Below are 26,414 nucleotides of genomic sequence, written 5' to 3'. Positions count from 1 at the left end.
TGACCCTATCATGAAACATCCTCTTTTTGCCTTCAAGCGTAAACAAATATCAGGCATTACGTAGAGCACACAAAGATGGTCCAAGCAATCGAGACATTAGAACACGTTGGGGCCTCCCGGCAGTGGTTGGTCACCACAGGTGTGTAGTGTGTATTGTATGTGGATTTACCACTAACACAAAGGTGTTAGAAGAACATATAAAATCCTGAATGCATTTCTCAAATTGCAACACTAGAAATGTTATATGTCATCAGATGCCCCTGTAGTAAAATTTATGTGGGTCAAACCACTCAACTTAAACAACAAATCGCCCCAACATCGAAGTAGGGTCAGATGTAAAGTGGATGGAGTCACTGTGAGGAAATAATACACACCGAGAATGACATCTACTGGCAAGTTGCCGAAGTGATCACATTGGGCAGTAGGGGTGGAAACATCAAAGACATCCTAGACAAAGAGGAATGCAAATGGATGTATTTACTGAAGAGTACCCACATTGGATTGAACGGCATTAATTAAATGAGACTTCTTGCTTTTGTTAAGTTACATTTCTGTAATTTCTGTGCATGTTATGTTGACTTCTAGCGAGGATGTCTTAACACAGTGAAAAGGAGGTGCTCCATAATTATGACCCAGGTACAACAATGAATGAAGTTATCCCATAGGTCCAATGATGTATACACTGTACAATGCCAACTATGAACAGTCAATCATGTAACTTTATTTGTTGTCATCAAAATACGTGATAAGTTGTTTGACATACAACTACCATCTATGTGATACAGCGGGTTCTAAATCCCCAATCGCCATGCTGTATAAATTGATGAGTGTTTATGCTTTAGATGGCTTTGTTTACATCATATATGAAGCAACCTTACATTTGCTGTGGAATAGTTAGCGGTCTGCATGTTCTGGTTTTAGTACACAACACACAGTTTTTAGGTGTCCTAGGACATACGCAGGAATAATGTCCTGTCACGACGATGTGCATGGCCGGGGGTGTCACTTGTACATCAGACCCACGCCCAAGATGGCGGGTTGAGTTTGCGGTATAGCTGCGACACGCGTTTGACTCCAGATAAGCTGCGCCTGCAGTGTCTCCACTTTACGAGATTGAGAGACCAGGTTCCGTTGTTGGGAAAGCGTGGCCACGATGTGTCGCTTTCCCATCAAGTAAGTGCATGGATGTGATACAGTTTTCACGTAGCTGTATATACATTTTAAGTATTTGATAGATGAATTATCCTTGCAGTTCGTGTTTGATTTTTGGAACGTAGATTTGAATTGTTCCTAGATCACGAGCAATTCCGCTTTGAAACAGAAAGGCCCTGTCCCCTCAGTTCCTACCCCACAGGTATTCAGTGTCCATGGGTACACTGTGCATTATCCGGGGACGCAGCACAACTGAATACAGCTGTCTTATGGTTTTCACCATTAATGACACTGATGATTGTTACACGGATGACGTTTTTATTAATGCACGATATGGGCTGTGTGATCGGGGAACAACCTTTACAACGCAACTTTTACAACGCACTACACTTACAACGCATTTTTTACAACGCACAATCCATTACAACGCATGACATTACAACGCATGACACTACAACGCATTTTTAAAAACTACCTTTACAACGCATTCCATTACAACGCATACTACCATTACAACGCATACCATTACAACGCATAATATAGTAATTTTTACCCCTATACTATCCAACACTTACCCTACTGTTGCACCCCCTGGAGTTAGAATAGTAATTTTTACCCCTATACTATCCAACACGTACCCTACTGTTGCACCCCCTGGAGTTAGAATAGTAATTTTTACCCCTATACTATCCAACACTTACCCTACTGTTGCACCCCCTGGAGTTAGAATAGTAATTTTTACCCCTATACTATCCAACACTTACCCTACTGTTGCACCCCCTGGAGTTAGAATAGTAATTTTTACCCCTATACTATCCAATACTTTCCCTACTGTTGCACCCCCTGGAGTTAGAATAGTAATTTTTACCCCTATACTATGCAACATTTACCCTACTGTTGCACCCCCTGGAGTTAGAATAGTAATTTTTAACCCTATACTATCCAACACTTACCCTACTGTTGCACCCCCTGGAGTTAGAATAGTAATTTTTACCCCTATACTATCTAATACTTACCTTAAATGCAATTTAATATTATGCGTTGTAATGGTATGCGTTGTAAAGGTAGTATGCGTTGTAATGGAAATGCGTTGTAAAGGTAGTTTTTAAAAATGCGTTGTAGTGTCCTGCGTTGTAATGTCATGCATTGTAATGGATTGTGCGTTGTAAAAAATGCGTTGTAAGTGCATGCGTTGTAAAAGTGTGCGTTGTAACGACATACATCCGTGTGATCCATATTGATCTGCGCATCTCATGGGGTCACGTTATAAATGACAGTATGTAGTTGTACTTTGATCTCTAGGCGATTTAAGCGCAGGTATGCATCACATGGTTTGCCTGCAAATAGGACTCGCTACAAGAGTATTTAGGAATGCAATGCACGTGCATGCTACCTATACACATAATTTAAATGGTGTAGCTCCTTAAAAGGTTTGGAGCTTTGCCAATAAAATTACCTTCCTCCCCTCCCCCCTCCTTCCCGCCTTCCTACACCCAGCCCCCTTTTACGTTTTTCTCAATAGGATAACACTACTTACGAGAGATACCTACTGAATTTGAGAACAGGGTGGGCCCACTGAGCCCCTGTCTTTACCTAAACAATTGATGTTTCCATGAATGACCCATTGAGATATTTCATGAGATGTTATAAATATTTAGCGGTGAGTGATTGCCTTTTTTGAGGTTTTTGCCCATACAAATTAATTAGAGCGAGTAACTGGTGTGTGGTAGCTGGGTTTGTGGCCTTTGTCTCTCACAGGTCCTAAGGCAAACGACTTAGTTCTGAAGAGACCCTTTTATTCAACTCTGGTCAAAAGGTCGACATCTCTATCGGCTTTCTTTTAAATTGAGGATTATAACTGCATGGCTACATACACTTAACTGTGGAGTTGTAAGTATGGCTGGAGTTAGACGTTTTTAACTTCAAAGCCAGCTTTGTGGCCAACAGCCCATCTGGTCAAAAAACGTTGAGCGCCTTGACTTTAAGTATTGTTTCTGTAGTCTGTTAGTGCCGGAGTATGTGGCAAGACCTGGCACAGTACTTAGGCAGGGAGACGAGGCTCCTTTCTTAAAGTTGATCCCCGGAGAGGAGATAGTCTGCTTATCTGTACTTCCGGGGCCAGGACTTTCCCCATAGTGTCTAGTCGCTGAAATCTTGGTGGTGTCTTTGTTTTGGGTGTAGTTTTCTGTGGGGCAACTGGAGATGATTCCTTTCTTGGGTCAGAGCCTTCAGGTGATATAGAGATTGGATTATGCGCCTCAATGGCTTCTTTGTTACCAGAAGGCACCCTTATTCCTCTTACCTTACAGTCCACACCTGAGATCGTTTTTTTGTTCTCCGCCACAAGGTTCAGACATGTTTCAGCTACTGTTACTGCTGCGACCCCAAAAGATATTTCAACACTGTGGTAACGGTTTATATAGGCATCCAATCCTAAAATATCAAAGTTTCCAAGTCGTAAATGCTACAAAATCAGCTTGGAGAAGGTCATATGACAATCACTTGTTTGCTGGGACGGTATGCAAAACACCTCTTTTAAATTCTGCCCCCCTATTCCCCCCTGCGACAAAGTCCTGTGTTTGAACCAGCATCAGATGTGGAACCACAACAAGAGTTCATGTTGGTTATCAAACACATTCTCAAAATCTCACTGGATGAGTTGCATTATTAGTACTGAAGTCTTCCCCTTCTCATTAGAGCATAGAGACCTCTCGCTGTTGACTGGTTCAAGTGAAGGTAATAACTCTGCTCAATGTAACCTCAAGGAAGCAGAGCCGGGGTAGGTCTCGTGGCGGACGCCACCTGATGTCTTTGACGCTAATAGGCGTTCCCTCTGCTTTTGGTTATGGGGCTTCATTGAATACCCTAATTGGGAGGATTTTACTTGCATTAAGGTAATAAAAAATTATATATTTTTTTTTTACCAACTTTTAGGTCCTAATGAATCGCCATTTGATCTTGTTGACATAATTAGACCAGAAACATGTCGAATCCCGCCCGACACATTTATTCACCAGGCTAGCTAGTACCATTATATCCCAGGTTACAATAGATGCATTTATGTAGCTTAATGAACTCATTCATTAAATTGACTGACCCGGAGTACCACTTAACCTATTTTAAGATCTCTGGCAAACAGTCTCCTTGTGGGTGCCCATCTGGCATTGCAGCACCGGCCCGGCGAGGAGCTAGCTCAATGATGAAGTTAGATACCCATTTGGATGTGTGAGGGCCCGTGCTGCTGTTGGACCATATTACTTTTCCTGGAACCTTTGACTCTACATTTTCTTCACGAGGAACTGCACACTGTTTATAATATGATTTAAGCAAAGAACACTTGTGCTGGAACTTTATTGCTCCTGGTACATCTTCTTTACAGAGTACTTTCTTCTTTAACCTTATACTTTTAGGGCTCCTCTGCGCTGCAGTTTGAAGAGTTTGTGCTGCAATGCTGTCTTCTATGTAAAATTAGTATCTTGGAAACAAAATGACTTGTATAGGATATGGAGGTTGTAACTGCATTCTAAAATGCCAGATTTCTGATTTGTTAAATATACAGCCTTTGTATAGATTTGAAGTGTACCTGGGATCCCCGCACACTGGAAATATTCTGTATTCATGAATTCAGTCATGATTCCTATGATGCAAAAAATGGATTGCAATTAAATAACTTTTTTTTATTTTTTACTTACCTGTAACGCTACCAATACCTGTAACTTTCAATGTGCTGCTTGCAGGGAGTGTTGCCGCCAATCGCAGCCTTAAAGTGACACCACATTTCTTTCCCTTAAGCTATGCTTGTATCAAAATAATGAGGAAAAAGAGGAAATTTTCCTCAGCAGTGGAGCCTTTATATTTATTTCATCCAGTTGTGAGTTTGTTGGGCATTTGATAATTTTTCTGCTTATTTAGTGTTTAAAAGTTCAGGAATAGGGCGTGGCCAAGATGGCGGGGTGAGCGGACGCTTCCTCCCGTAGCTCCTCCGGCCCGGCCAAGCTAAAGCCTTTTTGTTATGCTTTTCTCCCCCCGCTGAGGCTCGGCGCGGGAGAGGAGCGTGGCGGAACATCAGGGGCACACATTGGTGCTGTTTTGGTCCGGATCGCCCCGGGGGAACCCCCCCAAAAGTTCGTCTGAGATCAGGGGACGACGGCGGTGAGCCCGAGGGGCGGAGCGTATTGGAGAGCTGTCCGGGCGCCTCGGTTGGGCCTGGTGCTGAAAGCTGCGGTCTGGAGGGGATCTGGCCCGCCGCTCGACGGTGACTGAAGGAGCCTGGCGGGAAGGGGCCCGACGGTGTGGAGGGCTTGGGACGGGTGCCCCGGCACTCGGACTGGTGACGGCGACACCTGGCACTGCGGAGGCCCTGACCCCTAGCCGAGGTACGGCGGACTCCTTGTTGGGGCCGGATCATCTGGCCCCCTGTGCGTGACTAACGGGGGCCGGTGGTGGAACTTATTTCACGGCGGGGCACCTCGGAGGCCCCGGGGGTGTCGCCGGGCCTAGTCTGTGTGGCTTGCTCCGCCCGGCCGCCATTTTGTCCCCGAAGGAGCAGTGGTGGCGACCTCCGCTGAGCCCTGGATGCTGGCTGCACACGACCTCCCGATATTGCTGTCTTGACTACCGGAGGGATGAGCTGTTGGGACCCCCTCGCTGCGGCCCCCTTGGTTGTCTCACGCTAGCTCTTGCGGCTGACGGTGACCGGGCTCGGCCGCCATTTTGTCACCTGTGACGCAGCGACCTCACTTGTGGGGGATCCCCCGGCCCGAGTGCTTGCCGGCGGCTGAGCATCTCTGGGGCGCCTGGATCGGGGCCCGACTGCGGAGCTGACGATGGCTGGGAAAGGAGGCCCGAAGAAAGGGGACCGTACTCTGCCGGACATGCTTGGCAGGGCCCAGCACTTGCGGGACAGGACACAGCCCTCGCCGGGGCCCTCCCGGGCTCCGGCGGATGTGACTGGAGGGGAGCCACCCGTCACGAGGGCCTTCATGGAGGAACTGTTTAGCTCCCTCAGGGAGGACTTCCAGACACTGAAGCGGGAGGTGGCCAGCGAGGTCCGAGAAGTGCGCAGAGAGGTGGAGGGCCTAGGTGAGCGTGTGGAGGCGGTGGAGACGGAGGGCCAACAGCGAGCGGAGGAGATAGTCCACCTCCAGCAGGACGTTCTTCGCCTCCGGGAACAGTGTGTGGAGCTCCAGGCCCACTCTGAGGACCTCGAGAACAGATCTCGGAGGAACAACATCCGAGTGCGTGGCGTGCCGACTGCGGATGAGGGGTCCGATCTGGGGGGCTATCTGCGGGCCCTGTTCCGAGAAATCCTGGGGGAGGCCGCGGACTTTCCCATCAGCATCGACAGGGCGCATAGGGTTGGCCGCCAGCGCCAGCCATCGGCACCCCCACCGGACATTCTGGCCTTCCTGCCCGACTTTCCACTAAAGGAGCGTATCATGGCTGAAGCCCGCAGGAAACAGCCCCTGACCTTTCGGGATCGGCCGGTGGCGCTGTACCAGGACCTCTCTGCCATCACTCTACAGAAACGCAGGTCCTTTAGGATTGCCACTGACTTTTTGCGCGAGCATGAGACGCCGTACTCTTGGGGTCACCCCTTCCGCTTGATTTTTCGGTGGAACGGGGTATTGCATCAGCTACGCTCCTTGCAAGACATTTGTGGTGTCCTGGGGCTCACGGCAGCGGAGGAAGAGGGAATTACGCCGTCGTGGAGGTCCTCGGAGGGACGGAATCGGCGGAGGTCATCGAGGCGGCGCTCAGCGACCAGTGCAGGGCGCCCGGACTCCCCTACCATTAGGGCGGACATGGCAGACGCCCTGAGGGCGGCGGCCGGGGACTCGATCGGCTCCTCTAGCGTGGCCTTGACGGCCTAACATACACTCCGGGGGGAGATGTCTTTAGCTTCTTAACATGCTTGGCACGGGGCGGGGGGGTTGGGGGGGAGCGGGCGGAGGTGAGTGGCTGGACGTCCACTTTGCTATTTTCTACGGACTTGCCCGTTTTGGGGCTTGACTGAGACTATGGGGTGTTTGAGTTTGGGGATGGCTAGTTGCCAAGGTTGTGTTTTGGGTGGGGGAGGGGGTTGTTTTGGGGTTGGGAAGGTCCCGTCCGATGTTGTCTTTGCCCGCTTTGTCTTGGCTTGTCCCGCGCTGCGGCCCCGCGCGCCCCACCCGCTGATTCCCTACCCATTGCATGGCGCTCCCGATCCCTGCGAGGAATGCCGGGCCTAAAGGTAGTGACCCTTAATGTTCAGGGTCTGAATAACCCGGTGAAGCGCAGGGCGATCCTGTCGTTGCTGGAGGGGACGCAGGCGGACATTTGCCTTTTGCAGGAGACACACTTATTGCCCCGAGACTGCCACAGGATGCGCTCTGCTAAGTTCCCCACCCAGTTCTTTTCCTCGGCAGCGAACAAGACGGCAGGGGTAGCCATTCTCCTAGCGAGCTCCTTTCGGGGGGAGGTGTTGCATAAGTGTGCTGAACAGAAGGGGAGGCTCCTTGCGTATCGCATGAGCCTGGGAGGCATAGCATTTACGGTTGGCTCCGTTTATAGCCCAAACGAGCACCAGGAGCGCTTCCTAGACTCCGCGCTGGTGGATGTCACTGCTTCCCCGGACCGACACGTTATCTTGGGCGGAGACCTCAACATTGTCTTTGACTCTGGGATGGACAGATCGGCGCAGCGCTTCCCGCAGACGGGGGAACTGTCCCAGGCTGGGAAGGCCCGAATTGCGGACATGGACTTGCATGATCTCTGGCGCTCCCTGCACCCCACGGATAGGGACTACTCTTTCTTCTCGCACGCACACCGCACTTACTCACGGCTGGACTACCTCCTGGTGAGTGGACCGATGCGTGCCGCTGCCACGGCGGCGGACATCGGGGTCCTGACCCTGTCTGACCACTCTCCAGTTATCGGCGTTTTCCAGTGGCCGGCGGCCTCCCCCTCTCGGGGGGTGTGGCGCCTCCGGGACACACTTCTACACAAAAAATCGGTGGTGCAACGCATCGGGGAGGTCATACAGGACTATCTCACTCACAATAGCAACACTGACACCTCGCAGGCGACACAGTGGGCGGCATTGAAGGCCGTCCTACGGGGGGAATTCATCTCTATCTCTGCAGCCGAGAATAAGGAGCGACAACTGAAGAGGGATGAGTTGACGGCTCAAGTTCGGGAGCTTGAGCAGGTCCACCGCCGTACGGGAGCGCCGAGGGTCTGGAGGCAGTTGAAGGCAGCGAGGAAGCTCCTCTCGGCTCTGGATCTTGATAGGGCGGAGTACGCCGCCTTACGTTTGAAACATGCCTACTACACTGGGGGGGACAGATGTGGCAAGCTCCTAGCACACCGGCTCCGGGTCGCGCAACAGCGCAGCGTCGTGAAAGAATTGGTGGGCGCGGACGGGGGGGTTGTCTCCGGGGACGCGGAAGTAGCGGAGTCTTTCCGCGGCTTCTACGAGGCGCTGTATGCTGAGGAGCCCTCCCCGCCACGGGAGACCGATAGCTATTTGGAGTCGGTGACCCTCCCGGTACTGGACCCGGCTCAGGCTGACCACCTGGAGCGGGACATCCATGTGGAGGAAGTGATTTCAGCTATTGCGCGGCTGAAACATGGCAAGGCCCCGGGCCCGGACGGGTTCACGTCGCTATTCTACAAGACTTTTTGCACGGCCGTGGCCCCTGTCCTTACGCGGCTGTTTAACTCTTTCTCCGCACCGGGAGCCATCCCTCCGGATCTCCTGAGGGCGACGGTCGCGGTAATCCCGAAGCCTGGGAAGGACCGGGCCCTTTGCGGCTCATACCGGCCCATCTCTCTCCTAAATGTCGACCTCAAGTTGTACACGGGGATTCTCGCAGCCAGGCTGGGTCCACACCTCCCCGACCTGGTGGAGGCGGACCAGGCTGGTTTTGTGCCCGGTAGACAGACGGTTGACAACACCAAGAGGGTGACACATGTTCTGGAGAAGGCCTCAAGGATCTCGGGGGAGCGGATGTTGTTGTCCGTTGATGCAGAGAAGGCCTTCGACAGAGTTCACTGGCCGTATCTTGAGCGGGTCCTTAAGAAACTGGGAATCGGCGATAAGTTCCGCACCATGGTATTTAATTGCTATAAGCATCCTTCAGCGTCGGTGCGGGTAAACGGGTGTAGCTCTGGTAGCTTTGCCATCGAGCGCGGCACGCGGCAGGGCTGCCCTCTCTCGCCGCTCCTGTTTGCCCTCTACATGGAGCCGTTTGCTCAGAGGATTCGTGACAATCCGGATGCTGTCGGGGTCCGGATGGGCCAGTACGTCCACACCGTCAGTCTCTATGCGGACGATGTCCTGCTGACTTTGGACGACCCTAGGAGGTCGCTGCCTACTTGCCTCCGAGAGTTGGACGCCTTCGCGGGGGTGGCCGGCTTCAAAATGAATATGAGCAAGTCGATGGCACTGGACGTGTCCCTGGCTGCGGAAACCAGGAGGGATCTTCAACGGCTCTTCCCCATGCAGTGGTCCTCGTCCACGGTGCCGTATCTGGGGATTCTGCTGGCGCCTACACTGTCGGAGATGGTTACGGCCAATTATGCCTCCCTCAGCAGGAAGATCAAGGACGAGCTTGGCCGCTGGAACAAGGGCCTGCTGTCCTGGCTGGGGCGAATCGCGGCGGTCAAAATGACGGTGCTGCCCCAGATACTATATCTTTTCCGGGCCCTTCCACTCCAACCCCCGGTGGGCTGGATACGACAAATGCAGGCTGACATCTCCCGCTTTGTCTGGCAGGGCCGCAGGCCACGCATGAAGAGGGTCCTCTCCACGCTTGCTCCGGAAGCGGGGGGTCTCGGCATTCCGGACCTCCGTAAGTACTTTCAGGCGGCACAGCTCCGCTATCTGGTGGAGTGGAGCAGGTGGGAGTCCGACAAACATTGGCTCTTCCAAGACCAGGCAGTGGCGGGCCGCACCTTACAAGAGGTTCCATTCCTGCGCCGCGCGCACCGCCCCGCTAATCTTTACGCTTCCTTTGTTACGCGGGTCCCCCTGCGTGTGTGGGACGCGGTCTGTGAGGCCCGGGGCCTTACCACCTTCCCTTCGCCGCTCACGCCCATTGCGGGCAACCCGGACTTCTCCCCTGGGATGGAGCCGGGGGTTTTCTCCCACTGGGTGCAGGCGGGCTGCAGGGCACTCTTCCAGATCTATGGCCCGGAAGGAGTGGTTCCTTTTCAGCAACTCCGCCAGGAGTTCGGCCTGACGGAGCTGGACAGATTGCGCTACATGCAAGTTCGGCATTGGGCCCTCCAGCCTCAGGTGCGTGCCGCCGCTGCCCGTCCAATTACACCGTATGAGCGGTGGTTGGCTACTCGGACCTCCGACGCTAAACTGATCACTGATCTGTACAAACACCTACAACCCCCGCCGTTTCACTACTACAATCCGGGGAGGGAGCGTTGGCACAGGGAATTGGGTAGGACACTCAGCCACAAGGAATGGGACAAAATTGCGTATCGGGCGCGGCACTCTGCATACCACACGGGCCTTACGGAAACCTTCACTAAAGTGTCCACATACTGGTACTACACCCCGGAGAGACTGTATGAAATGCATAGACACATTGACAAGGGGTGCTGGCGGAGCTGCGGGCAGGAAGGTACCCTTACACACATCCTATGGGATTGCCCAGTGCTGACCGCCTACTGGAAGGAAGTTCTGGACGAGGTGGATGAGCACTTTGGCATAGAGCTGCCGCGCCTCCCGGCGTATGTCCTGCTGGGCCTCCCCAATGACCTAATGTACCCACTGAAGTCCCGCAGGGGTAGGCAGATTGCGATAGCGCTGGGGTCTGCGGTTCAGAACATTCTGATCCACTGGCGCACATCCACCGCCCCCTCCATCACCGGTTGGTTGCACAGACTCTGGCATGTGCTGGGGATGGAGAAGCTGTCGCTTACGGTTGCGGGGGAGATAGACCAATTTGAGGAGCTATGGCAACCCTTTCTAGCGCTGCTGTCCACTGAATTCCGGGAGCTCACCTGCCCGAGGTATCTTAGGCTTCTCAGGCTGCGGCCGCCGGTGACCCCGGCGGACTAGCTTACATGTGAGATGGGGACCCCCGGCGGGGGGGGGGGGGGCTGTGCGGGGCTTCCTGGTTAGGGCTACTTTGCTGCGGGACCATAGGACGGGGGGAGGGGGGAGTGTTGTTGTTTTTGTACTGGGAGGATGGGGGATGGGAGGGGGGGGACTGTGTTCTGTTGAGGGGTTGATTGGGGGGGGTTTTATTGCTCTGCTTTTGGGTGTCGGATACGCGCGTGGGATTCCACAGCTTGTAATTCTAGCGTTCATTTACTGTGTTCTTCCCTCTGAGCCAACGCTTCACCTATTGCCAACCCTCTGGAGATGCATCCCTTCTTCTTTGACTGTATTCCACGTATCCTGCCTCCTGTCCCCCTCCCCCATGGTTTGTTTTGTCTCAATAAAAACGTTTTAAACATAAAAGTTCAGGAATGTAAATAAAATGTTTTCTGTTAATAGACATCTGGGTTTAGTGATTTACTTTTTTTTGCTTTGTTGGCAAGTTTTCTCTCCTGTTAAGTACTCCAGGATCCCAATCTCTGGTAGGACAATTGCTACTTAGGAATACTGACCAACTTCTTTTCACAGAGAACTGGTGCTATTGGTAGTTCACTTGTTCTTGTTTCTAAGCCTATCCCAGCTGTAGGTATACACCCACAACAGAGTTCATGTTTTTAGAGCTCTTGAACTAGTGTTTGAGAATTCAAACTAACTGTACCTAATAACGAGCCATAGTTCATGGGCCATCTTTGCGTTCCTTGGTAGTCTGAGGAGTCTGACCTAACAAGACGAGGGAACGTCTGCATTCAAGGGCTGGTTCTGCGGTAGACCTGGCGCATGAGCAGACTCCATGCCTCCCCGACTTTCCAGGAGCTGTAGTGTTCCTCCACCGAACTGAAAGAGTTCTGCGAGACCATGCACCTCCTTTTTGAGCAGCCCGAACTCCTCCGGTGCACCTTTGGTGCCACGTCTGGTACCACACCAGCGACTCAGGCCCCAGTTGGGCCCCATGGATCCGTTCCTGGATCCGGACTGGTGTCAGTTGTACCAACCAGACCTTCTGCTATGCCAGTCCAGATACCCACGATCGCTGCAGCCCCATTCTGATTCCTGACTCCAATACAGCGCCGGAGCGGCGTTTCCCGACGCCATATCCGGCACCATTGGGAACATTGCCTCTTCGATCAGAGCCTGAGCCCTATTCCCTTTGAGTTGGGACTCAAGGAGGACTAGGAGGGGTTGCTGGACCCTGAGGAACACCAGCCATTTGAAGAAAACCCTAACCTGAAATGGTGCGAGGAACTGGGTGAAGCCAATGGACTGGATACTTCTCTATATACTGGTAAGCATCCTCCCTCTACCGTGGCTAGAGGAGGGAGCCTCTTATGCAATGGTGGTGCAGTGGGCGGCTGAGGTCCTGGACCTTCAATGGCAGTCAGTGCTAATGTCTTGATGGAGGTGCTGCAACCGGGAGTCTCACCCTTCTGAACCGCTATTGGGGTTCAACAAGGCCCTCAATGATGTCTTTTTGGGGACTTGGTCCAAACCCAACACAAGGGCTCCTGTGAATAGGAAGATTGCCCACTGTCCCACCCCAGGGGGACCCAAATTTCCTCATCCAACACCCTGCCCCAGAGAGCTTGGTAGTCCAAGCCTCAACGTCCAGCAATACTTCCATCCAGACACCCACACCCGCAATCCATGTGGAACACACTATGATTGAACTGGTCGGGGATATTTACATATGCCTTTCTGTCCCTCCCACTCATTCCATACGTCGTCAGGAAACTCAGACGGACTTCATTAATCCTCTTACTCCTAGCTCCCACATGGGCTCGACAACCATGGTACACAACACTACGAGAGCTATCCCTAGAACCTCACTGGAAGCTAACCAACTATCCAAACCTTCTCACTTGCAGCGGGGGCAGGGTGAGACATTCCAACACAACAGCTCAATCTTGCGATCTGGCTCCTAAAATCTATAGAGTTTGGATACTTGAATCTATCTCCAGAATGCATGACTTTTTTTAAGAGACCTGAAGACCTACCACAAGGGTAAGCTATGCTGCTAAATGGAAACGTTGTGTTCACCATTGTGCTTCACAAAACATTAATCCATCCTCTCCAACAGAACAACAACTAGTTTGTTACTGGTTACATTTGCAAAAAGAGAATTTAGCATATATCTCCATACGTCTGCAATTAGTAGCAATTGCAGCATATCTACAAAACAGGAAGCATCAATGCCTTTTCTGCATTCCTGTCATCAAAACCATCATGGAAGGATTGAAGTCATTCTACCTCGTACAACACCTGTACCTACATATAACATTGTGTTAACAAGAGTCACGGGGCCACTATTTGAACCACTTCATATCTGTCGGTCCAGGTGGACTGCTACAGAGCGGTGGCACTCCACCTGGACCGAGCTTCTGTCTCTTGAGGGGCGGCGTGACCCAACACTGCCTCCGAGGCCCCGCTACAACGGGCTGCAGATGGGCCTGAGGCAGAGGACACCAGTACTCGCTGGGACCGTGCCCCCTCGGATTCCTGCTGGCCGGCCAAAGAGGTCGGGAGTTGGTGCTGGCCCGCGTGCCTGCAGACTTTGGGGCTGCGACGTTGCCTTTGGCGGCCAGTACTGTTGTGCGGTTCCTCCGGATGAGTGGGACTGCCACGCAACCTCAGTGATTTCTGTCCTGTTGTGGAACATCCGGATTGTGGTGGTTGCGTGAGAAAAGCTCGTACAACGGGTGTTCCACCAGCATAACCTTTTCACCCTGGAGGATTTATTCCCCAGACGGTCATGTCCTACTGCACATGATTTACCCTTTTTGGACCGTTTCATTATTCAGACTGCATAGCACATTACGCTCTCTGCTCCCCACTTTCCTGCTGCCCATGGCGATTCCCACCCTACCTCCCCCTGCCGCCCCCACCCGACGCTTGTCGCAGCTAATGGGGATGGTGCTCTCTTAGTCTCACATCTATATCGCATTTGCATCTCACTCGAACTGGATACCACCGCCAGGGTTCGAGAGGTGTGGGCTGAGTAGCTGGGAGTCCCGTCTCTTCCCCCCCCCCCCCCCACACACACACACACACACACACACAGGAGAAATATGGGCATATTGCAGTTCTCAAATTAAGAATATTTCCTGCAATCATAGACACAAACTATTGCATTTTAAATGTGTCCACTGCACCTTTCTTTGGCTCTCGGACATCCCTAAATTTGACCTCCCCCCCCCCCCCCCCCCCCCCCAGATCCAATAAATGTGTCGAATTCCATGCCTCTGGCGCTGTCTTTGCATATCTAGCTTGAACCTGCCCTGTGATACACACATACTGGACTACTGTTTTTGCATACATCTCTACAATGGCTGACATAGAGCTATCCCCAGACCCCCTTCTTGCACCTTTGGGATACACCACAGATACATCATGCTCCTTGCGCCAATTTTGTTTCCATATGCTGTCGCTTGGCTAAACGAGAGAGCGCTTCATTGGGGCGGCACTGTGGCTCCTTCTGCTCATGCTTGGCTCAAAAGCATATCATTCTGTGAAACTTTTAGCGAAGACTATGCACACATTCAACCCCCTTCCTCTTCTGGACCTAAAGATATTTTGAGGCCATTGCATGATTGCCTTCACACATTAGATTCAGACTTCCCCACCCCGAAGCCCTGCTTCTGCCCCTCCCTGAAATACAGTCCTCCCCCCTGTTTCCTACATTTCTGTTCTTCCATAACTCTGCTTATTGATTTGATGCTCCAAGGCTGTCTTTATCTATATTTTTGATGCCTCTAGTGATCTTGATTATATCTTTAGTGCATTAACATGATTGATGACACCCTGGAGTTGTGTTCGCAAGCAGTGTATTTCCATTGCTTTGTTTTATTTTTGAAAATCAGTAAATTTCCCCCTCAAGGAAAAACAACTTGCATAGTCCGGACCCAACACTAGATGGCAGGAGTATTTATAGCATGTGAATCTGCAGCACTACACGCTACAAATAGATGCTTACAGGATAAGTAACCCACTTCTTTTCACTGCAGCATTGTTCACATATTAAAGACTTGCTTAGCAGTAAAAATGGTGCAAATATTGTAAAAACAAATGTTTCTTTAAATGGGCTAATATATATTTTGCGTAACTCTGATACAGCAAACCAAACTCTTTCATGGCATGTTCGAACAGTGGCTGAGCAGATAAGTTGGCATATTGCTTTAAGTTGAGAAGTCCCTGATTGTGAAAAGTCCATGAGGGTGTCAGATCATGTTTCTTGATCTGAGGAGGCAGTAATTTTAATTCTTCAGGGCTTTGGCATTTCCACTATTTGAATTTTAAAATAAACACATTTTGTAACAGTGGTCTTGCTCCACATGACACTTAGTCTACATAAATTTAAGCTGCGGGGGATTCAAGGGTATTTTTCCGACCTTTTCTGGGTGTATGTTTCTCAACTGCTCTAATAATCAACCCATCTCTTCTTTTTTTAGAAATGTCCATTCTTCTGTCTGGAAAAAGACTTTGCAAGATGGCAATGTTCTCTGCATGAGAGCAGAATCCACAGTTTGTTAGGACCTGCCATATTAAAGCCTGAAGGACAGATAGAGCAATTGTCTAGTAGGGAAACTGTTCTGAAGATGCACTCTTGGCCACATACATAGAAGGGCACATATCTCTCAGGATCCAGTACTGCAGCCCAGGAAGAGGGAAGCAAAGTTCTGCCTTGCTGCAACCCACTTCCGACACCCTGATGAATGATTCACAAAAGAAATTCCATGGTCTAGTCTTGTTTACAGTCTGGACATTTCAGATCGAAGGTCTCCAGAGAACCTTGAACATAGGTCAGACAAAACACTCCATCCTAAGATGCAGCCTGCCCCCAAACTCTGCTGTAATCAGAGATACAAAAGTAGTAGTCCTTACCCTCACTTTGCCATTCCTGAGGAAAGCAGGTACATAATGACAGTCGTTTTCGTGTCTACCATGTCTGAGTAGCGAGCTCTACAGCACGGTTTGGCAGATGAGTTCGAACACTCGGACTGTCTGTGAAACACTTTGCAGTATATATGTGATCAGGAACAAAAAGGTATTCGCTTATGGACGTCCTTAATCATCCCTAGCTTCTAGTCAGATAGGAGTGGCAACAGAAGTAGCTGGTTTTGCAGCCTACGTCTACTATCATGGAACTTACATGTGATTCAATGTGGCTTTCCTCATGAACATCAAACTACATACCCAACAGAAGGTTCTGGATTTGCTCCTCTCTGGCCCCACCTTATTTGATCCTGTGTAGACAACCTAATGCACAAATGTGAAAAAAAAGTGCAAAAAGTTGGGTAGTTTTGGAATTTTTTTGATGCAGTAAGTGCAGCAGTATTTGGAGGAGGGGGAAAAGTGTTTTCTACTGTGGTTCCTTCCCCCATTGCTATTGGTAGCATAGTAACCTACATTGATCCCGGTAGTCAATGAAACAAACGCACCAATAAAAAAAAAATGCTGAATATTTAATGTCCTTTAGCAACAGCTGGTGCCTCTCTAGCATACACCAAACGGTGACTCTTGAGGCACGGGCAGGTGGCAGGACACCAGGAAATCCCTTTCAGCCTGGCCGTGCATCAACAAAGACTCCTATATTGAACTAAATCACACATTAAAATTAAGGGTACTTACCTATAAGTTCCATGCTAAATACAAGGAAACCTCTCCAGCTCGTCAGACTACTTCAAGAAGTTACGGTTTTTTCAAACAAAGTAATAGTGCTGAGATCTCAGAAAGGCAATACTCTTACTACATTCTGGTGAAGTAGTCCAAAGGGAAGGTTAGACCCAGTCAAACCTGAAGAACACAAAGGGACAGATTTACAAAGATGTCAATCAATACAGCACAGCAACCAAGGTTGCTGTGCTGTGTTGCGTGAGCGGTAGAAAGAAAAGTGCCATATCTAAGATGTGCCACTCTTTCTAGCTCGCCGTACAATCAGGCTGCCTACCTCCACACCCAACTTTGCACCATAATCTCTAGGAGTAGAAAATGTAAGAGCAGTTCTCTTTACCCTGTCCTGATTCTGGAACAAATGTCAGCAATAGGCATTCCAGCAAAAAGAGTTACAAGTAGGTAAGGTGAAGGTCAAGCTTACTCTTGTGCACCAATTAGTGATCTAGAGCTGCATCCTGTATGTTTTGATTTAGATAAATAAATGACGCATGGCTACATTTAATCATTTCCTTTTAAAGTCTCTCCAGATCCAAAAACGGATGTAAAGTGCTTGAAGTGGGCCATTTCACAGTTTGCTTCTGTGGAGCGCATCGTGGGCGAGGATAAATACTTCTGTGAAAATTGTCTTCATTATACCGAAGCAGAGCGGAGTCTACTGTTCGACAAACTGCCTGAAGTTATAACAATTCATCTCAAGTGCTTTGCAGCCAGTGGGATAGAGTAAGTACTTACATAGCTTAAAGTTAACAGTAGGCCTAAGATTGTGTTCATAAATGTTACACAAAAAATGCAGTAGTGTTTTATTACAATATGGTTTTATTTGCACTACTTCAGTTAGTGGACAGCTGCTTCATTTTAACTTGTCATGAATGAAAAAAAACACAATTTATTGGTTGCCCTCACTCTTCAAATGAAATGCTGGCTACAATTAAAAACAAGATAAATCACATCAAAATGCCATTTTATTTAGTTATGTTCTCCAAGATCATACTATTAAACTAACATTTGATGCATCAGTCTGTGTAACCTGCCTGCCTCTGCTGATGAGGCTCAACAGCTTACACTTCATACTGGAGGCAGTCTTCAGGATTTCATCCACCTGCTGTGTGTGAGTGGGCTATAGAATAAAAGACTCCCGTCCAGAGTTAATTTTTAAACTTTGTGTAAATCTCTTCTTCAGTGGATGACTGATGAATACCTGGATTCTGCCACGGGGCCATTTCAGAGTTGGTAGGCCAGACCAAGGGATTTGCTGACTGGTTTACCTTCCAGCTTCTACCTTGATTTTGCAGCCTCCAGAACCTAGTCTCATTCCAGGGCCCAAAAGACAGGGTTTTCTAATGATCCCAATGAGAATTTAATTTATTGCATTTACCTCATTCATATTGCTTAGGTCCGCTTTATCTGCAAGTTGTTTTCTGGCCAGACTATAAAGGACAGAGATGTTGGTATCATTTTTTCTTTAGGAAGGTTCTTCATTCAAGGCAGGAATCGACCAGGAATCTGTCTCCTAAATAGTCTTTCAAATGCTAAAAGTACACATAGTAGCTGGGTTTCTGTTGCTGTAACCCTCTCCCCACTTTTTGCCAGATTTCTGATGCACTTTGACTTGATGGTCCCTGCCAATTAGGTTCCCAGAGCCAGTGTTCTTTCCTCAAATTGTAGATTTGTACCCCCATTTGGCACCTCTCTGGCCACATGCAAGTCCCTTGTAAAAGGGCTGCAGCACATATTGCGTTAGCCTTAGAGGTCCTGTACCTTAACACATACTGCCATTGCAGTCTGTGTATTTTGGTGCAGAGAAAAGTAGAGAGTCGACATGGCACATATACCTGTGTACCATACCTACAACCCACTGCCTATGGTATGGGCAAGACATCCCGCTAGCTGGGTGCACTATACCACTGGTGAGGGCACAGTTGCTTAAGCACTGTACCCCTACAGAGTCTAAGTCCATTCTTAGACATTGTAAGTGCAGTAAAGCCATATAAGAGTAAATGGCCTGGGACTTTGTCATTACAAACTCCACAGCATCTTAATGGAATTACTGAATTCTGGGTAGTTTGGTAGCAAACTTCTAAGCATAATAAACCTACGCTGATGCCAGTGTGGAATTTATTATATAGTGCACATCTTAGAGATGCCTCCTGAAAAACAACCAGCCTCTGGTGGGTTCCCTGACTGGTAAACACCAGCCTGCTACCACGAGACCTGTTTCGGGACCGCTGGGGTGGGAGCCTTTGCTCTCTGAGCCCAGAAATAAAGCCTTTGCTGGGCAGAGGTGGTCACACTTCCCCCAAGTCAGGAAGAGCCATCTGTGGCACGCGAGCTTCAAAGGCCTTGCTGCCTTTGTAACGCGACCCCCAGCCTCTCCTGCTATCAGGAGCAGGCCCCCTTACTGTCTCACACCCTTTTCGGCAGGAGGACAGGCGGGAAAAAGTAGCACAGCCCAGAAGGTGTGCCTACCTCTACCAACCCCACCACTCAGGTGGGGGAGGCGAGGTGAAGCCCACTCTTCAGTGCCCGCCATGGGATCCAGACTCCGTCGCAAGCACCAACCCATCCATCGAGACCAGGCTGACCTATATTGTTTAACAGTGCAGTCCAAAAAGGCCTTTGAGAGGAGATCCGCAGCTTCTCTCGAAATTCCCGGGACTGTCCCATCTATATCAGTAATTTGCCATGAGTGAGAGGGAGTTGCTCATGATCAGGGGGTGAGGATTGCCCGCAGGATCGCTCAGGAGATAAGGGAGCGGGCGTGGACAGGTGGGAGAATCCCAAGAAAGCTCTATCCGAACTGGAAACCAAGCTTGGGCTCTCCACATAGGGGTGATCACTACCAACTCCGCCTTCTGGCGTTGGACCTGTGTCTTGAGACGCATGATCATGGCAAAGGGGGTGAGGGCGTAACCCTGTACCAACCCCCACTCCTGAAGGAACGCACCTGTGGCCGTCTCCTCCGGGTCCGCTCTCCAACTGAAGTACCGGGTCGGGGATGATGCTCCAGACGTGATTCTAAAAGGTCGATCGAGAACGGTCCCCACAGATCCTGTAGGGCCTGAAACATCGAGGAAAAAGTTTCTATAGGCTCGAGACCCAGAAATGGCGGGACTGCCAGTCCGCTACCTGGTTGGACACTCCCGGAAGGTGCTCCACAGTCACTGGTGCGACAGACAATACTCCCAGAACTCCTTGGAAAGAGGGACTGCGATTCATGCAAAATCCAGCTACTGTTCCTTCTGTGTTGCCAAGGCTTGACAAAAAATACAAAGCTCCGGATCACGCTCCTGCTTGCCTAATAGGTCATCCAAAACCAGATTTGGTGATCTCGCAAGCAGCGCAGCAACGATCTAAGAATCGTTCAGCTCCTCTGACTGCGTCCCCTGATAAAGAAGGTAGGAGACTTGACAACATGGGGAAACGTTAACTGTACGAGCTGCAAATTCTCTGGCTTTATTGGCCCGTTATAATTGGTAAATGTGGTCGTTTTTGGCACCTTTCTTAGATGGACTTCCACTAGAAGACAGGGAGGAAGCTAAGAAAATCCTTCTAGAGGGCGAGTGGTCCTCCTCGGAAGCAAAACTGCTATGGATGTGGAGTCCATTGGTATCCGGCAGCTAGCTGGAGCGGCCGTCTTGAGGCGTTAAGGTTGACTGAAAGCCACTTCATTCAGGCCTGAGGTACAAACAAAAATACTAGATCTGCCCTATATGGAGAAGAATTGTTGGCAGTACGTTGATGAAGCTTTACGAGCTATTAAAAAAAGACACGGATACAGCTAAGTTTTTAGGTACTTTACAGTACAGAAAAATGCCTTTTCGTGGCTCCCGAGGAAAAGGTCACCAGTCGTACAGAGGCTACCAACAGTTTAGCTACCCAACTCATTCTTCCTCCGCTCAACAATACATGCCTCAGTCAGTTTACTCACTCCCAGCTCTCAGCCTCCGCTCTGCCTATTCCAACTTCGGTGGGCAGCAAAATATCACATTATTTTCAGCTATGGCAGGAAATAACATCGTACCAGTGGGTTCTACATCTAATTGTATTCGGCCACCCACTCTTTGGAATTTATAAAGATCCCTCCACCAACACCTCCTCTGCCTCGCTTCCAAACGCACTTGCATTTCTTAAGGAAATGAGGAAGTTTTACCTTAAAGATGTAAGTTACCAACATGTTGCAAAGAGAAGCAATAGAACGAGTTCCATTCAACCAAAGAGGAAAAGGTTTCTACTCCAGTTTCTTCTTGATTCAAATGAATTTAAAGAAGTGGAGACCGATCTTGGATTTAAGGAACCTAAACCAATTCCTCAAAAAACAATCGTTCTGCATGATCTCTATTCAAGATGTACCACCTCAATGGAAACGATTACATGGCGTCTCTGGACCTCCAGGACGCATATTTTCATATATCCATATGCCGAAAGCACATGAAATTTCTAAGATTCACGGTGGACAGCAGGCACTAACAATTCTGCGTCCTACCTTTAGGACTAAAATCTGCTCCCCGAATTTTCACGAAGCGTCTAGCACCAGTTGCAGGATATTTGGAGCAACATCCTCATCATCAAATGTTTCCTTACCTTGACGACTGGCTTATCAAGGCCCCCACTTACAAAGCAGCAAGGACATCTACCAAAGCCTGTCTACAACTTTTCAGGACATTAGGTCCTCACTTTAAATGTAGAAAAATATATTCTGCAACCATCCTGTTGACTGGTTTTTCTAGGTGCTATCCTGGACCCCAGAAAAACAAGGCGTATCCCACACTGGCGAAACAACAAAGGCTAAGATCCTTGGTGAAAGAGGTCCTTAAAGTTTCTTTCCGTACACCTTTACAAATCCCTCCTAGGGATGATGTCTTCCTGTATTCCCCTCATACCTCATTGTCGCCCCCACATACGTTTTCTTCAGGAAGCTTTAAACAAACAATGGGTGCAGATAGAGGACACATTCAACGATCTGATCCGAATCACTCCTCCCATGATTGTGGCTTTGGACTGGTGGATGCAACCTCACCAGTTATCGCAGGGTCTGCCGTTCCCTTCTCAGGCTGCTCCTCTCATGATCACAACAGATGCATCTCTAGAGGGCTGGGAAGCTTTCCTTCAAGACTTGCAAGTCAACGGAAGATGGCCACCCTCTCACCAAGATCTTTATATCAATCTTCTTGAGTTGAGAGCAGTTTTTCTGGCGCTCCAAGCGTTCCTGCCAAGAATACAAAACGCTTTGTTGCTTGTCAGAACAGACAATACCACAACAATGCACTACCTGAACAAACAAGGAGGAGCAAGATCTCTCCTGCTCTCTCAGGAAGCCCAGCTTATCTGGCGCTGGGCGATTCAACAGAGGGTGCATATATCAGCGGAGAAGGTTCCAGTAAAACAGAACATCATTGCAGATACGTTGCGCAGACTAAAGACAACCTGCCACGAGTGAGAACCAGACCAATGCACACTAGACAGCATTTTCTTCCAATGGAGCAAGCCGAATATAGATCTGTTCGCATCCCCAGACAACATGAAATGCCGGTACTTCTTAAGTTAGTGTCACCATCAGGGTTCATGGTGGAATGTCTTTTCATTAGTTTAGTCCTTCATATTTGCTTACGTCTTTCCTCCATTCCTCTCCTTCCACGAGTACTAAAAAAGTGAAAGACTGAACCCTGAAAAATCATACTAATAGCACCAGCCTGGCCTCGCCAACATTGGTACACAGATCTTCACCTACTCTCAGTCAAGCCTCCGAACCATCTCAAATCATATCTGTCCCTTTTGACGATGAACCGGGGACAAGTATGTCATCCGAACCCCAGTTCTCTGAAATTAGCAGCTTGGCTCCTGAGTTCCAGGAATTTCAACATTTAAAGATCCCACAGGAGTGCAGGCAGGAGCTGGCATGGGCAAGAGCAGACAGCACTAACAGGACTTACTCGTTCAAATGGAAAAGCTTCTGTATGTGGTGTGCATCTTCTGAAGTCAGTCGTCTCCATTCACCTCCAGAGGAAGTTTTACCTTATCTCCTACACCTGGCTCGCTCCGGAATAGCTCATGCACCAAATAAAGTTCATTTAGCTGCCATCTCCAGTTTCCGCAGATCAGCGAATGTTCCATCTCTATAGTCTAGCAGGCTGGTCAAACAGTTTCTCAAAGGCCTTTTTAGGATGTTTCCTCCAGTAAGGGCACCACCTCCTTCAAGGCAGCCGAATATTGTGCTGAGTCCTTTAATGAAGCATCCTTTCGAACCTATTCACAAAGCGGATGTGAAGTTCCTATCCTGGAAAGTGTCTCTCCTCTTAGCCCTTACTTCAGCGAGAAGGGTTCGTGACCTCCAAGCTTTTACTACCCAAGAACCTTTCTCACAATTCAAAGTTATTCTATGAACAAACCCCAAGTTCATCCCCAAGGTTCCTTCGGACTTTCACCTTAATGAGCCAATTTTTGGAAATCATTCTTTCCAACTCCACGGACTGCAGCGGATCGTGCTCTGCATTCTCTAGATGTCAAACGGTGCCTAAAAGTTTACCTGAACAGGACAAAATCATTTCGCAAGTCAAATCAACTTTTTATAGCGTACATTGCACCTAGAATAGGTTTCCCTTTCATTAAACAGAGTATTTCAAGATGGCTATCGAGTGCCGTGGTTTTCTGGCATCAGCAGGCGGGCCATCCTCTGACGTCAAGAATCCGTGCCCACTCTACAAGAGCAATATCCACATCTACAGCGCTGTTTGCAGGTGTGTCCCTTCCTGACATTTGAAGAGCAGCAACTTGGAGAATGCCGCACACATTCACCAAGCACTACTGCTTAGACGCTGAGAATAAACAAGATGCAGCAGTGGGACAAGCAGTTTTCAGACATCTTTTTCAATAAGGTGAGCCTTCTTTTCCTTTTGTTCCTACCCACCATCCTTGACTGTATCACATTTTCTATGATGTCTGGTCTATCTGTATACGTTAAATGAATTTTGATATAGATATAGATATATATATATATGCAAATCGCCGCTAGCAGCTGCCTCACTCAGACAAAGTGACAAAGAGCGGACCCAAGGGAATAGTGCCAATCAAAGTGCTTTATTCATTCGCCCAGCCAGAACGCCATTACGCGTTTCGACCCCCACTCGGGTCTTCATCACATGGCGCGTTGCTAACGGAAGAAGCAGCATTTAAGGTACTATACAGGAAATGGCATCATCTTGTTGCGACATTGACTATGAAAAGAAGAGTTACTACAAATGATCATCGTGAGTACTGTGCATTGCCTCATGTGTTTATAAATCATAAATATATATAAATACATACATAAGTATAAATACGTTTAAATACCTATATCAATTAAAAGATATTATCCTTTAAAACACATACACGATAAAAGTTGGCTACAGCGACCTATGAGTCTATACATATAGGATTTCTGAATAGAATTTCCTAGATTCAGCACGTTCATTTAATTAGAAAGTACTAGGTCAAACTGTTCCAACAAGACTCAAAATGATCTACTAATTGCTGTTTCATCAATATTCCTCATGCTCAAGTCCACATTAGTGCCCAAGTGGGCCTTTTTTAGCCAATGTCCATCGTGAACGATGTCCTTAAAATTAGACCTTAAAATTAACCACTTCAAAAAATGATATGCAAAATAGTGCAAGATTATTTTGAAATTTAGGGAAAACCTGTCCCTTTTTTTAACTGTAAAGAGGGTATGCCAGATATCATATCAATTGATCATTTCTAAAATCTTCAATGGTGTGTGGGATTTTTATTTTTTCTCTTCTATTTTTACCTCTCCCACCGATAACCATTTTATATGTAGAACTACTGTATTTCATATATCAGTCATAATGTGAGCCCACATTAAGATTCGGCAAAGTGGCAGAGTATAGGAGACTATAAACGGGTATAAAAATCATTGCGTTGCCACATTTACAACTGAATACAATCCCCAGTGGCCGCCAGATCTTTTTATTGCCAGGTGGCATGCCAGCTGTACTGCAACCTCCTGAAATAAACGAAAGAAATCCTACCTTTGTGTGGCTCTTCCGAGGGGGTAACTCTTGTTTTGACTGATATTTAACGGCTGGCCCAGCCGTGGAATGAGCCCCGCTGCATGAAAGCGGTCCTGCGGTGTCAAAGAGATGAACGATTACCGTGTTGGGAAAGGAGGCTGTTTTGGAAGGCACAAATGAGCAGCACAGCTTGAGTGAGTCGCTTTACATACCCACTGGGGATTGTATTCAGTTGTAAATGTGGCAACGCAATGAGCAACTCACTGGAGAATTAATAAAATATACACTACGGATACCAGCAGGCTCTGCGAGGAGCCAACGCCCACAAGGGCAGGTGTCAGGACTTTAAAAAGAATGCCCATACTGCCTTGCATTGTTTGGACAAATATGCCTATGAATAAGTGCTTCAGAGCACGAAACGCGTCGGCGGCCAGATCTTTTTATTGCAAGGTGTCATGCCAGCTGTACTGCAACCTCCTGAAATAAACGAAAGAAATCCTACCTTTGTGTGGCTCTTCCGAAGGGGTAACTCTTGTTTTGACTGATATAGATATATATAGATATATAGATATATATAGATATATAGATAGATAGATATAGATAAATATATAGATAGATATAGATATATATATAGATAGATATATAGATATAGATATATATAGATAGATATAGATATAGATAGATATATATGAGTCCAACGCCTCCTCCAACTCAGGAAAAAGCACAGCACACTCCGGAATTCGAGGCAAGGACTTTATTGAAATAAAATGCGCGTAGTGCAGCAGTCCCAACAAACGCTAAGGCAGACGCGTTTCAAGCCTCCAATGGCTCTCATCAGTGCCTGTTCCTGGGTCTTCGCGCTCTCTGTGGTGTTCAACGAGGTGCAGGCGAGTTGAAAACCGCTCCCCTTTGTGATGTCATTACCTTCTCCTCCAATGGGTGGCTCGCGCTTTCAGCCTGCCTGACTGAAGCATGCTGGTACATGCAGTCCTGAGGGGTGTTTGTTCAGTAACAGAAACACTCCACCATCAAGTGATGTCCCAAAATACTGGATCAGGGTAAGGGTGGGCGTAGTTCGCGAAGTAGCACTTCGCGAAGCTACGCAAAGTGAAGTTCGCACTACGCGAGCTACGCGTAGCACTTCGCGAACTGCGTAGTAACATGTTCGCACTGTGCAAGATGTTGTTTTCAATGATTGCACAGTGCGGACAAGCAACCGGCACTGTGCAATCATTGAAAATGGCATCTTGCACAGTGCGAGCTGTAGTTTTCTGCTGCTCGAGTAGATTTTTACTCGAGCGGCAGCTTTCTCAACGCGAACTGGTAGTTTCTCATCGCGAGCGGTCGCGAGCATACGCAACCCCTCGCAATGAGAAACCAGACCTCCTCGCGTTGGGAATCTCGCCGGGAGGTTTATTTTCCATGCTCGCGATCGCGAACAAGGAAAAAGTCTCGCCGGGATGTCATTTTGCTTGCTCGCGGTCGCC

At 48.6% G+C, this 26,414-nt stretch overlaps 1 protein-coding gene across 1 annotated transcript in view; it reads left to right on the top strand.

The window, feature by feature from the left end:
- USP1 (ubiquitin specific peptidase 1) overlaps positions 1–26,414 on the top strand; it is a 96,589-nt gene that overhangs the window by 67,233 nt on the left and 2,942 nt on the right. The window contains exon 7 of the mRNA XM_085602435.1: positions 17,440–17,641. Within this exon, the coding sequence (XP_085458561.1) occupies positions 17,440–17,641 (202 nt within the window). The remainder of the gene's footprint in view (positions 1–17,439; positions 17,642–26,414) is intronic.

The sequence above is a fragment of the Triturus cristatus genome, chromosome 4_2 (genome assembly GCF_964204655.1).
Source record: "Triturus cristatus chromosome 4_2, aTriCri1.1, whole genome shotgun sequence".
Classification (NCBI taxonomy): Eukaryota; Metazoa; Chordata; class Amphibia; order Caudata; family Salamandridae; genus Triturus; species Triturus cristatus.
This window is presented reverse-complemented; position numbering and strand designations above follow the sequence as displayed.